At 42.9% G+C, this 13006-nt stretch overlaps 1 protein-coding gene across 1 annotated transcript in view; it reads left to right on the forward strand.

Annotated features, from left to right (window-relative positions):
- The window catches only part of LOC123517387 (nephrin-like), a 385107-nt gene that overhangs the window by 359833 nt on the left and 12268 nt on the right, over positions 1-13006 (forward strand). Inside the window, exons 13-14 of the mRNA XM_045277400.1 lie at positions 640-779; positions 7608-7862. Of these exons, the coding sequence (XP_045133335.1) occupies positions 640-779; positions 7608-7862 (395 nt within the window). The remainder of the gene's footprint in view (positions 1-639; positions 780-7607; positions 7863-13006) is intronic.

A 13006-nucleotide genomic window follows, 5' to 3' on the forward strand; every position in this document is an offset into this window, starting at 1 on the left:
TAACAGTCATCGGTGCTCAAAATATTTAATTAGTTAATATACAAATGTATAGAGTCATTGACAGATAAAACAGTATTAAATAAACACAACAAATGTCTATTAACGCAGCGAGGTAAGAGAGAGAGTCGTGTTTTTTTTTTTATTATAGATTTGTTGTTCCATATAACAAAACAGAAAACAAAAATGTATAGAGATCACTTTTGAAAATAAGAGCACATGATAGGAGGAGAGGAAATTGTTCTTTTTTTTTTTTTTTTTTTTCAAATGAATATACATCGCATCAGGGAAAAAGTTGAAACACTCTTTTTGTCGAGATAAAACACTGGCGTGCAATGAAACAAAACAACGTAACATACCTGGAGAAAGTTTTTTTTCTGGGGACAACACAAGTGAAATATTAATGTTCATCGCACAAGGAAAATTTTATTTTACCGGCAGAAGAGCTTTTTCTTTATTTTCATTTAACGAAACACGCCCTGTGGAAGAAAGACTTTTTCCTTTGTGAATGACCTTTTTTATCCAGTTCATAGAAGCTGTTCACTCACTCAAAAATATCTTTAAGGGAGGCAAATGAAATGTCAACTTAGATACGTCAGCAGAAACACAAGCTAACCCTTTCTCCCCCCTGCCGCCCCGCAGCCTGGCGCCGGAGTTCGTGGTGCGCGGCCTGGAGGCGGGCATGGGCGTCACCCTCAAGGTGCGCGCCACCAATCCCCGCGGCCAGAGTGCGTCCATCAACCTGGAGGCGGATATCATGAAGGTCGCCGAGAAGCGCATGGGTGAGTATTGGCCTGTCCGCCGCGGGCTGTCTCTGTCACCTGACTCCCCTTGTTCCAGATGCCAGTCACTCACATGCACTCTTTGAAAGAAAATTTAAGAAAAGACAAAAATAGATATAGTAGACACGGACAGCGAGAGGGAACGAGTCAGTTAATGTCATTTCAAAGCCTGGTGTTCCTACCAGTGTGGGAGGCAGCAGAGGTGGCGGTGTGGTCCTTCCTTCGGTGCAGGAGCCAGTCACTCAATCTGCCAGTTTGAAAAAGAATATGGGTCAGTTTCCTCATTCACTCCATCAGTCAGTGGTTCAGTCAATCGTTCAGTCAGTCGTTCAGTCAGTATGGAATCACAGTCATCATCTTTCACCAACACTGACACAATTTTTCAACACGCCGACATTCCAACAACGCTGCCACACCTTGCAACGCTGTCCTCATCATGGTACACTGTCACTTCCCTAGCTGGAACCCCCCCTCTCTCTCTCTCTCTCTCTCTCTCTCTCTCTCTCTCTCTCTCTCTCTCTCTCTCTCTCTCTCTCTCTCTCTCTCTCTCTCTCTCTCTCTCTCTCTCTCTCTCTCTCTCTCTCTCTCTCTCTCTCTCTCTCTCTCTCTCTCTCTCTCTGTCAGTTAGAGTAATCGTTTAACTCTATTCCAGTTTAATACACTTAACATGTTACCGTCACAAGCGTCACCACATTTTATTGTTGGCCTTAATCAAGTTACGTCCGTACTCTGAAGGGTAGTACTCTCCTCACACACACACACACACACACACACACACACACACACACACACACACACACACGGAGCTCTCTCTATCCTTTCCTACCATCACAACCTTTTTTTTACCTTCTCCTCTTCTTTATATGTCCATTCAACATTCCCCCAAGCATCATTATCTTCCTGCCTCCATTACGTATTCGCCTCGTAACCTAACCATGACGCCTCACGCTGGAACTCCTGAGCCAACTTTTTAGAAATGTTCCTCTTCTATTCCTCCTCAGATTGTTCGCTTGCATTATCCTTTGACAGGTCATTTCTCCTCACCATTTTGCCTGCACTTCCTTCTGTAACTTTTGTGGTGCAGACCTCTTTTCCTCCTCCTCGTCCTCCTCCTCCTCCTCCTCCTCCTCCTCCTCCTCCTCCTCCTTCTCCTCCTCCTCCTCCTTCTCCTTCTCCTTCTCCTCCTTCTTCTTCTTCTTCTACTCCTCCTCCTCCTTCTCTTCCTCCTCCTCTTGTTCTTGTTCTTCTTCTTCTTCTTCTTCTTCTTTTCTTCTTCTTCTTCTTTATCTCCTCTTCTTTCTCTGCTTTCTCTTCTTCCTCCTCTTTCTCTTCCTCCTCCTCCTCCTCCTCCTCCTCCTCCTCCTCCTCCTCCTCCTCCTCCTCCTCCTCCTCCTCCTCCTCCTCCTCCCCCATTCGATGATTCAAGGCTTCCTCTTTTCTGCTCTTTTCCTTGAAGTCAGTTTTTGGAATACCACATTTGGAAAACCAACGTGTGGTTTCTTTTAGCTGGTTTCCTATTATTACTTTTTATTCCTATTGTTATTGGTCATGTTTATTATCTAATACCTTATTTTTCTCTACATTATTAATTTTACTTGTTTTGTCACTTACTTGTGTATGAAAATTTATGATTATTTTTATTAGTGGCTGTTATTTTCATCTATTATTGCTCTTTGTACTCTTTTTATTATTATTTACCTCTTCAGTACCAGGACGCGTTTCCATTTCCATTCTGCTTACTAGTTGGTGATTCGGCAAAACTTCAGTATCTTACGTGGAGGGGATTAAAATAGTAAAGACTCCGGCCATTAATCTTCTGACCTCCATAGACCCTTCCTAATGTCAATAAAATCGTCCAATCACACTCAAAACTCACGGTAGAAATGTCTCCCAGCAATGAATGGTTTAAATAACAACGTACGGTTACTCGAAAGTACATCAGTGTTAATTGACTTACCAAGCGTTCATTTTTAATCACAAATTCGCTAAAGAAAACCTCATTACTCTTCTTCAGCCACAGTTCCGCTATAAAAGCCATAGGAGTGAGGAACAACGCCTGGTTAGCCTTGAATATTCTTCCATTTCTTTGGGTCACAGTTCTATTGACAGTCCCACACTCGCATGGCCGCCTTCAATGGACACAATCCGAGGTGCTCTCAATAGCCTTAGATTTTCCGCCCGGTCTGCCCTTCCATTACCACTCATTGGCTCTCATCTGGCGGCCTTTTGCTTCCTTAATTCCCCAGTGATTGGTGCTGCCTTTGCCCCCGCCGCGTCTTTCACTGCCTCGTCTTCCTTCTAAGCAAAGTTCACAAGGTCAGTAATCATGAAAAGAAGGGAAGTAATTGGTTCAAGCTTGATAAACTCCCATTTAAAAAGGGAATAGGGAAGACTGAGCTCTCAATTTGTAGATGAACTGATTAGACCCCGTGAGCAGGTTGTTAGGGGCGAGGAATTAGACAGATTGAGAAGAAGGCCGGATGAATTTATGAATGAGGCCGAGAGATGGAAGTAGGAAGGTATGTGTCGTGTAGAAGCCGCCATCTACCTACAGGACTCATGACTTCCTCCATCTTGCCTGGTTTGTTTTATACTCTCTCTCTCTCTCTCTCTCTCTCTCTCTCTCTCTCTCTCTCTCTCTCTCTCTCTCTCTCTCTGGTATTTAAAAACCTTAAAATAAAAAGTGTAAAGTGTTATAAGGAAGAGTGATTTAATAGGGGACGGTTAATTAATTCTTCACTCTCTCTCTCTCTCTCTCTCTCTCTCTCTCTCTCTCTCTCTCTCTCTCTCTCTCTCTCTCTCTCTCTCTGACTTTGTGTGTGTGCGAGCGTGTGTGTGTGTGTGTGTGTGTGTGTGTGTGTGTGTGTGTGTGTGTGTGTGTGTGTGTGTGTGTGTGTGTGTGTGTGTGTGTGTGTTTTCTGTGTGTGTGTGTGTGTGTGTGTGTGTGTGTGTGTGTGTGTGTGTGTGTGTGTGTGTGTGTGTGTGTGTAAGGAAGGTAAGAATGCTTTACACAGAAGAGGACCTTGAGTTTTCTGCGCGTGTGTGTTCACTGTTTGATCTGCTGCAGTCTCTGACGAGACAGCCAGACGTTACCCTACGGAACGAGCTCAGAGCTCATTATTTCCGATCTTGGGATAGGCCTGAGACCAGGCACACACCACACACCGGGACAACAAGGTCACAACACCTCGATTTACATCCCGTACCTACTCACTGCTAGGTGAACAGGGGCTACACGTGAAAGGAGACACACCCAAATATCTCCACCCGGCCGGGGAATCGAACCCCGGTCATCTGGTGTGCCAGCGCTCTAACCACTGAGCTACCGGGCCGTGTGTGTGTGTGTGTGTGTGTGTGTGTGTGTGTGTGTGTGTGTTTGTTTGCGTGTGTGTGTGTGTGTGTGTGTGTGTGTGTGTGTGTGTGTGTGTGTGTGTGTGTGTGTGTTTCATTTTTAATCCTTAGTCCTTCTTTATTTCCTTCCCGCTCGTCAATCTTTAATGGAATTTCATGGGAGTTCCTGGTTCATTTTTGTACGGTTTAACTTCGCTGTGTTTCCATTCGGTGTTTTTCTTTCTTGTTTTGTTCTTACCTGCGTTGTTAATTTCTCCACCGTATTGAGTAGTTTAGGGCTCAGTGTAAGTTTTCTTCAGGTTATCGGGTCTCTCTCTCTCTCTCTCTCTCTCTCTCTCTCTCTCTCTCTCTCTCTCTCGTCTATTGTCACCTCTGCCTAAGGAAATATTAACATTACTTCTACTATTACTACTGCTACTACTACTACTACTACTACTACTACTACTACTACTACTACTACTACTACTACTACTACTACTACTACCACCACCACCACCACCACCACCACCTCCACTACTACTACTACTACTACTACTACTACTACTACTACTACTACTACTACTACTCAGCACCATTTAATTTCCTTTAATCTAAACTTATTTTCTTTCTTTTCTCCCTCTTGGCCGCATTTTTGTCCATTTCTGGAACTCATTATCTCTTGGCTGTGTTCTCACCCTTACTTCTGTCACTAGTTTGCCTCACAGCTGCTCGTAAGCCCCGCCCTGCCCCGCCCAGCCCCGCCCAGCCCAACCCTGCCACCCTCTGCTTCTGTCTGATCGAGTCTGTTCTTCAGCTCTCTGGCATATTTTTATTTATTTTTTTATTTTTTCTATATTTTGTTCTCATCTTTACATTTTCACTTTCTTTACTTGTGGTTCTTGTGTTTATGTCTCTAAGTTTTGAGTTCATTAGTTCTGTTTCTTGTTATTTGCTTTGATTTTCATTAGTTTTTGTTTTTATTTCGCGTGTGATTATTTTTTCATTGAGTTTTATCTTTTTTAATCGGTTTTTCTTTTTTTTCAGTTGTCCATTTGTCATCAAGCTTTATTTTTCTTATGTTGTTTGTCTGCTTCCTTCATCTCTATTTCTCATTTATTGAATCATTTTCGTTATACATACATATTTTTCTTATCTTTTCATTCAGTTCCTGCGTTAGTCTTTAACTGAATTATTTGTTTCTTCCTTCCTTTTTCCTTGGCTATCATTATCTTGGCCAGTCATTTATCGGCCATTATGAATTGCTTTCCTCATGAAATCTTACTCTTTACTCAATTCTTGCACTAATCACAGCTCCATTACAACTTCCTCTTCCTTTTCTTCTCTGTCGTTTGCATTGCCTCTTCTGTACCCGACATTTTTCGTGCATATTTTCACCTTTTTATTTATTTATTTTTTTTTTTACTTGACACTTTTAAATCCTCGTCTGCATCTTTTTCACTTCGTTCCTGGGCCGAGTTCTCCGTTTAATCTTCGCTTCCTTTGCTCATAACATTTTCCCTGACATGTGTTGCTCCTGGCGTGGCTCAAAGCTCGTCGCCGCGTCGTCTGACTGACTCCCACCTCGTGTGCCGCTTCTCCCAATCAGGGCCAGGCAGGGCAGGGCAGGGCAGGTGGCATCATCATCTCCCAGTGTAGACTGTCACGTCCAGGCTCGGAGTCTAATTCTATATGATACTGAGCAGGTTACGTTGAGTTTCATAAGGCGTGATTTCATCCTTTCCCTTTTTTTCAGGAAGCTTTATTTTTCAATGGTATCCTTTCCTCTTTTTCTTCAGTGAGTTGTTGTTTTCTCCTGCTTATGGAATGGTTAAAGTTTGGCCTCGCTTTTCTTGTTTGTTTTCCAGTAAGCTTTTGTTTTCTTTTTTTACGAAAAGATAATGAAATTGATATGTTGTGTAGTTATAGGACAAATGAGTGGAAAGATGGTAAGGAAACCCAGGCTGGGTTAGAATACGTTATTCTCTAACGTTTCGACCTAGAGGCCTTCTTCAGAGAAAATGACAGACAATGCATTACAGGCTGTATATATATATGTGTATATATATATATATATATATATATATATATATATATATATATATATATATATATATATATATATATACACCCCACAGGCGGCTCATCTCACCTGCTAGACGTCCAGGGAGATGAGCCGCCTGTGGGGCATATATATACAGCCTTTAATACATTGTCTGTCATTCTCTCTGAAAAAAGCCTCTAGGTCGAAACGTTAAAATAAAGTATTCAAACCCAACCCTAAGACCGATATCAAAGAAAGGGAAATAGATATTGTGTGCTTTATTTTGAGGGAGTTTCAGATCTTAAACGATGATAAAATGTGTTCTTTTTCCCCTGCTGTTTGTTCGGCTGCCTCTCCCGATATTAAAAAAATATATATAAAAGTTCTTTTCAAGCGGGTAATGCAAACAAAATTAATATATTTCATTCCATTCAGTAAAATCTATTTCCTACCCCAGTAATTTTCAATGCGAGGATGTAATATTGCTTGGAGATCTGTTTGTTATTTTGCCTCTCGCCACAAAAACAATATATGCTAAAAATAGTTTGATTGGTTTGATTTGGCGCCGCAAAAAAAAAAAAAAATTATATGGGATTCATCTATTCATTTATATTATTGGTTTATAAATGTATCCGTTTATATATTTTTCCTTCCTTGTTTATACTACCTGTAAATTTCATGTAACTGATGCATTTCTTTCTTTTTCTGTCTCCTAAATAAAAACCACAAAGAAAACCAGCATCAAGTGTTTAAAGTTTGTTTCTGTCAGAGTAATGACGTGAAAAGAGAGGAAATTTAATCTCTCACACACGTTCCCCTGAAAGATAAGTGTGGCTTTGTACTCTCTCTCTCTCTCTCTCTCTCTCTCTCTCTCTCTCTCTCTCTCTCTCTCTCTCTCTCTCTCTCAACCACACGCAGAACTGAGACAAAACGACAGTAGCACCTTTCATTTTCCTCCCCAGCTTAAATATTTCAGTCAAACTTTTCACACCACCAACGCTCTCAGGCTTTACTTTACTTACCCAGCCCGCCCTGCCACCCTACCCCGCCCCGCTCCGCCTCGCCTTCCCTGTATAAAACGGGGAGGGATCAAACACACCCTTTTGTATTCATTTGTCGCACCATTCCTTTTAACACTGATTGACTGACTGCCATTCTGGACACACTGAAGGAAGGAAGTTTGTCCACCTCACGCTGTCCCTGAGCTATTTTTACGCTTTCCCTTTTATTCTGGCAAGAGGAGGTGGGTGGGTGAGGGAAGAAGGGAGGAAAGGAGGCAAGGAGAGAAAAGTAAAGAAAGAGAGAGAAAGAGAGAGGGGAGGGGAAGAGAGAGGGTATCCAGAAGACCATTTCACGCTCTCAGACCTTTTTCTCCATTTACATAATCACACCTCAATACTCCGTGCTGACGCATCTCCCCCCTCTCTCTCCCCCTCTCCCCTCTTACACACCCACAGGACCCCCGGAGAAAGGCGTCCTCATACCCCCGGTGGTGGGCGCGGTGGTGGGCGGTGTGGGCGCCGTCCTGGTGCTGGTAGTGGCGGGGCTCGTCCTTACCCACTACACTCACCGATCACGCCCACAGAACCAAAGTAAAAGTGAGTCGCCGCCCACACTCACAAACGTGTATGTGGGCGGCGGAGGCGACGGCTGCAGTGAAGACGCCCACTCCCTGAACAAGCCGGCCAACCCTGATGTGGTGAGAGGCACAGGTAAGACAAGAGAGAGAGAGAGAGCAAAAAAAAAGTGTGTGTGTGTGTGTGTGTGTGTGTGTGTGTGTGTGTGTGTGTGTGTGTGTGTGTGTGTGTGTGTGTGTGTGTGTGTGTGTGTGTGTGTGTGTGTGTGTATCTCGGCTGGGTGAGGCTTCTCTTTTCAAAACCTCTTAAGAATGACGTGAAGGCAAAATGTCAAAAGTCTCTACGTTTCGCTGAGTTGCTAGTTTTAAAATGGAGTAATAAGTTGTAAGAGGGTTAATTAGTCAGTCTCGTTAAGCTGGCAAGAGTGAACAGGGTTTTCTCATCGATATTTCCTTGGTTACCTTACGCAGAGAGAGAGAGAGAGAGAGAGAGAGAGAGAGAGAGAGAGAGAGCGAGAGGGGGAGTATATGTAGGGTGGGCGAGGGAAGCAGCAGCAGGAGAGTATAACAGGTACAGTATTCAGAGCTTCTTTAACGTACGTGCTCATCCTGTTGGAAAATAATGATGCTCTCCACAACTATGAATTGCGTTCAGAGTTGTTATTTCTTTCAAAGGATTTCATATGAATTTATTTCAAAACTGAGGCAGAGGGTGGTTGTGAAATTACCAGCAAAATGCTTTATTTATTCAACTATTTTTCTGCAGTACTTTAGATGCATATTACTTTGTTTTCCAGCACAGTACGCGTCAATGATGGAAATAAAGCATATAGCTAAACAGCAACAAAACTAAAAAGAAAACCGGGGCTTGTGAATGTCACGTATTTTTATTGTAATTAGAAAAAAGGGAAAACAATGTTGCGTATTTGTTGAAATAAGAGAAAAACAAAAGCACAGCAACACATTTCTGCTGCAATGGGAAAAACTCTGTGTTGGCGGCGGCGGTGGCGACGGCAGAGGTTATGGTGAGGTGTGTACAGCTGGGCGGTGTTAGTCACGTCCTGGGAAGCATGACTTATGACAGACAAGTGTTTTTTTTTTTTTTTTTTTTTTTGTTAGGGCCTATAGCGCCTGTAGGCATACTTGAAGAGTATATGCGGGAAACGCTGTTAAGTTTCCGCCCATTATTGGCCCGGCAATTTTATTTATAGTGGTACCCATATTAGGGGCCATATAACCACCCAAGCTCATCTTCGGTGTAACCACCTAGAACCTGGGTATCATGGTGACATGTAGGTAACTTTAAACCACTCAACAAATGGCAGTGTTTAAGGCTGTACGTAATGGGATTCGAACCTACGCGTGGACGTCTGCCCTAACCTGTGTACTGACACACATCATTATCGTTGTTGTTGTTGTTATTGTTGTTGTTGCTCATCATTGTTGTTATTGCACTTGGTAAATGGCGCTTCTCTCCACACTTTGAGCTACAGTCTTAGTTATTAACCCCTTCAGTACTGGAACGCGTTTTTACTTTGAGTTTTTGATATGATAAGACGATTTGAGTTACATTAGGAAGCGTCTATGGGGAAGAGAAGAGTAATGGCCAGAGTCTTCACTATTTTAATCCCCACATAAGTTTCTGAAGCTGTATAAAATCACCAGATAGTAACCAGAATAGATATGAAAACGTGTCATGTACTGAAGGGCTTAACGAGAACAAGGAACGTCAGAATGATAAAAGTACGAACTACCTCTAGAAAATCAATGAACATGTAACGCTGTCATCGTGAATTGCAGAGGAAATTAGATCTTTCCCCCCGGCGAATAAAAGAAAAGAAAAGGTAAAACGTAATGTATGCAATGAAATTATGACGATATTGAATTGTTTGTGAAATATGTTAACAAGTGTACTTTTTTCTTCATTTGTTGAAGAATTGGCTAGATAATGAATGATAAATTTGTACTGATGTAAGCTTATATATAGAAAAAAAAACGTTTCTTTCCACCGCAACAAAAAATAAATAAAAATAAAAACAAAACTAGGATAAAAAAAAAGCGCGAAAAAGCAAGAAAATACCAACAAAATAGAAAAAAAGGCTTGTCACGCTACATAGAAAACACAGTGAGACTTAATACACAACCTAGAAAAAAATACAAAAATGAAAAAATGAATAGAAAAAAATATATGAAAAAAAACAACATCGGAAGGGGTAACAAAACAAGCAGTGGAAACTTCAAAAGAGCTGCATGTAACAACACCCGGGAGGAAAGGAAGTGTTTGTGTGAAGGGGCTGCGGTAAAAGTCTCAAAAATAACTCTTTCCTGCCCCACTGAGGGCGTGCAGTGAGGAGCGGGACACGGAAAACAAGCAGGAACAGGACCCTTGTGTCTGTGGTGCAGGGAAGACCTTGCCTGGTGAACACTCCCATGCTTGCCGAGTCTAATTGTGCCTTGATGGTTCAGAGTGTGTTGCTTTTCTGGTGTGTGTGTATATAGGGTTAGTTGAGAGAGAGAGAGAGAGAGAGAGAGAGAGAGAGAGAGAGAGAGTAGAGAGTCAAAAAGTGAGTTAGACTGAGAGGCTTGAGAGAAAAGAGAGATTAGAGAGAGGAGGAATATTAGAAAGAAGAGAGACATAAGAGAAAGAAAAAGACAAGAAGACAGACAGGAGTAGATAGACACAACACACACACACACACACACACACACACACACACACACACACACACACACACACACACACACACACACACACACACACACACACACACACACACACACACACAAAGAAAACAAGAACACACAAACGTTAACAGCCACATCAGTAACAGCCTAAAGTCCTACAGACACACACACACAGACGCAGACAGACAAAGAAAAGACTACACAAATACACACACACACACACACACACACACACACGCCCGGTAGCTCAGTGGTTAGAGCGCTGGCTTCACAAGCCAGAGGACCGGGGTTCGATTCCCCGGCCGGTGGAGATATTTGGGTGTGTCTCCTTTCACGTGTAGCCCCTGTTCACCTAGCAGTGAGTAGGTACGGGATGTAAATCGAGGAGTTGTGACCTTGTTGTCTCGGTGTGTGGTGTGTGCCTGGTCTCAGGCCTATCCGAAGATCGGAAATAATGAGCTCTGAGCTCGTTCCGTAGGGTAACGTCTGGCTGTCTCGTCAGAGACTGCAGCAGATCAAACAGTGAAACACACACACACACACACATTAACAGCCATATCAATAACAGTCTTAGACCTCACAGAGAAGTAACACACAGACACACATAGAAATAGATAGTAACACACAAACATTAGGCTCTTCAGTACTTGGACGCATTTTTACCACGAGCTTTGGGTACGATTAGACGATTTTATGTACATTCGAAAGAGTTTATGGGGATCAGAAAGTTAATGGCCAGAGTCTTCACTATTTTAATCCTACACATGAGGTTCTGAAGCTGTAGAAAATCGCCAAATAGTAATCGGAATGAATATAAAAACGCGTCATGGTACTGGAGAGGTTAACAGCCACATTGATAACAGCCTTAGATCCCACACACACACACTCAAACAAACAAGTGAGAGACAAGAGTACACAAACATTAACAGCCACATCAGTAGCAGGCACGGGTCCCCACACTACCCCACACTATCCCATCCCATCACAAGGAAGGCAGGAGCTCGGTACACACAATAAAACCAGCGTGCCTTCCTTGCTTCCCAGACCACTTCGCGCTGAGCATTACAGAAGCAGCGTCGTGAAAGGGAAGCATCTGAGGATCGCTAATGCATTGTCCCGTCTCCCTTGTGTCGTTATTTGCAGAGACATTTTACCTCCTTTTTTTTCTGTGAAGGGTGTGTGTGTGTGTGTGTGTGTGTGTGTGTGTGTGTGTGTGTGTGTGTGTGTGTGTATTTACCTAGTTGTATTTACCTAGTTGTAGTTTTACAGGGCCTGGGCTTTATGCTCGTGTGGCCCCGTCTCCATATCTACACTTATCCAATTTTTCTTTAAAACTATGTACACTCTTTGCTGACACCACTTCTTCACTCAAACTGTTCCAAGTCTCAACACATCTTTGCGGGAAACTAAATTTTTTTACATCTGTGTGTGTGTGTGTGTGTGTGTGTGTGTGTGTGTGTGTGTGTGTAATTCACTGTTCACTGTTTGATCTGCTGCAGTCTCTGACGAGACAGCCAGACGTTACCCTACGCAACGAGCTCAGAGCTCATTATTTCCGATCTTCGGATAGGCCTGAGACCAGGCACACACCACACACCGGGACAACAAGGTCACAACTCCTCGATTTACATCCCGTACCTACTCACTGCTAGGTGAACAGGGGCTACACGTGAAAGGAGACACACCCAAATATCTCCACCCGGCCAGGGAATCGAACTCCGGTCCTCTGGCTTGTGAAGCCAGCGCTCTAACCACTGAGCTACCGGGCCGTGTGTGTGTGTGTGTGTGTGTGTGTGTGTGTGTCTCGCTTGGCTTTCAGGGATGATGGTGTTTTAACTCAATCCGTGGGCAGCTTTGGGGAGAAGATGCGCTCCACTTTAAGCAATATTTTCCTCCCTCCTCAAGGCTTCCAGCTGTGAAGGAGAGAACGTTTCCAGCCCACCATTGTGTTGCGAAGGGATTTGCTCTTTTTTCCCTCTTTTTTTTCTTTTTTTATCTTGGGTGCAAAACAAGATGGTTTTAACGTATTTTTATTTCTTGATTTTTTTTTTATATATTTTGTTTATTTGAAGCTCGGTGCTGTGTGATAAGATGGTTTACTGGTTCTCTCCCCCCTCTCTCTCTCTCTCTCTCTCTCTCTCTCTCTCTCTCTCTCTCTCTCTCTCTCTCTCTCTCTCTCTCTCTCTCTCTCTCTCTCTCTCTCTCTCTCTCTCTCTCTCTCTCAATATGCACGAGCAAACTACACCTTTTTCAACACACTGTGAAACTTTTTAGTGTGAGTGCGATGAGTAAACACTATCTTCACCACACTGGATGCGTCTCTCGTTGCTCGTCATCTGTAACTCTCGCTCTTCACTGCGCTTGCTACTAATTCAGCGCCTTAACAATGTATCAGCAGGTCACTATAAATAAGCCACAATGCCAAGTTATTCATAGTGAGTCGTGCAGCTTCGTTGGCACAGTGTTCGTTATCGTCAACTTCAGTCTATCTAAATCTTTATAGTTAAAATGAAAGGGTACCGTAATTTTTTTTTTTTTTTTTCGATTTACAGGGAGATCGAAAATATGACCAACTGTGTCTGTAGGTGGCAGTTC

The sequence above is a fragment of the Portunus trituberculatus genome, chromosome 6 (assembly GCF_017591435.1).
Source record: "Portunus trituberculatus isolate SZX2019 chromosome 6, ASM1759143v1, whole genome shotgun sequence".
Taxonomy (NCBI): domain Eukaryota; kingdom Metazoa; phylum Arthropoda; class Malacostraca; order Decapoda; family Portunidae; genus Portunus; species Portunus trituberculatus.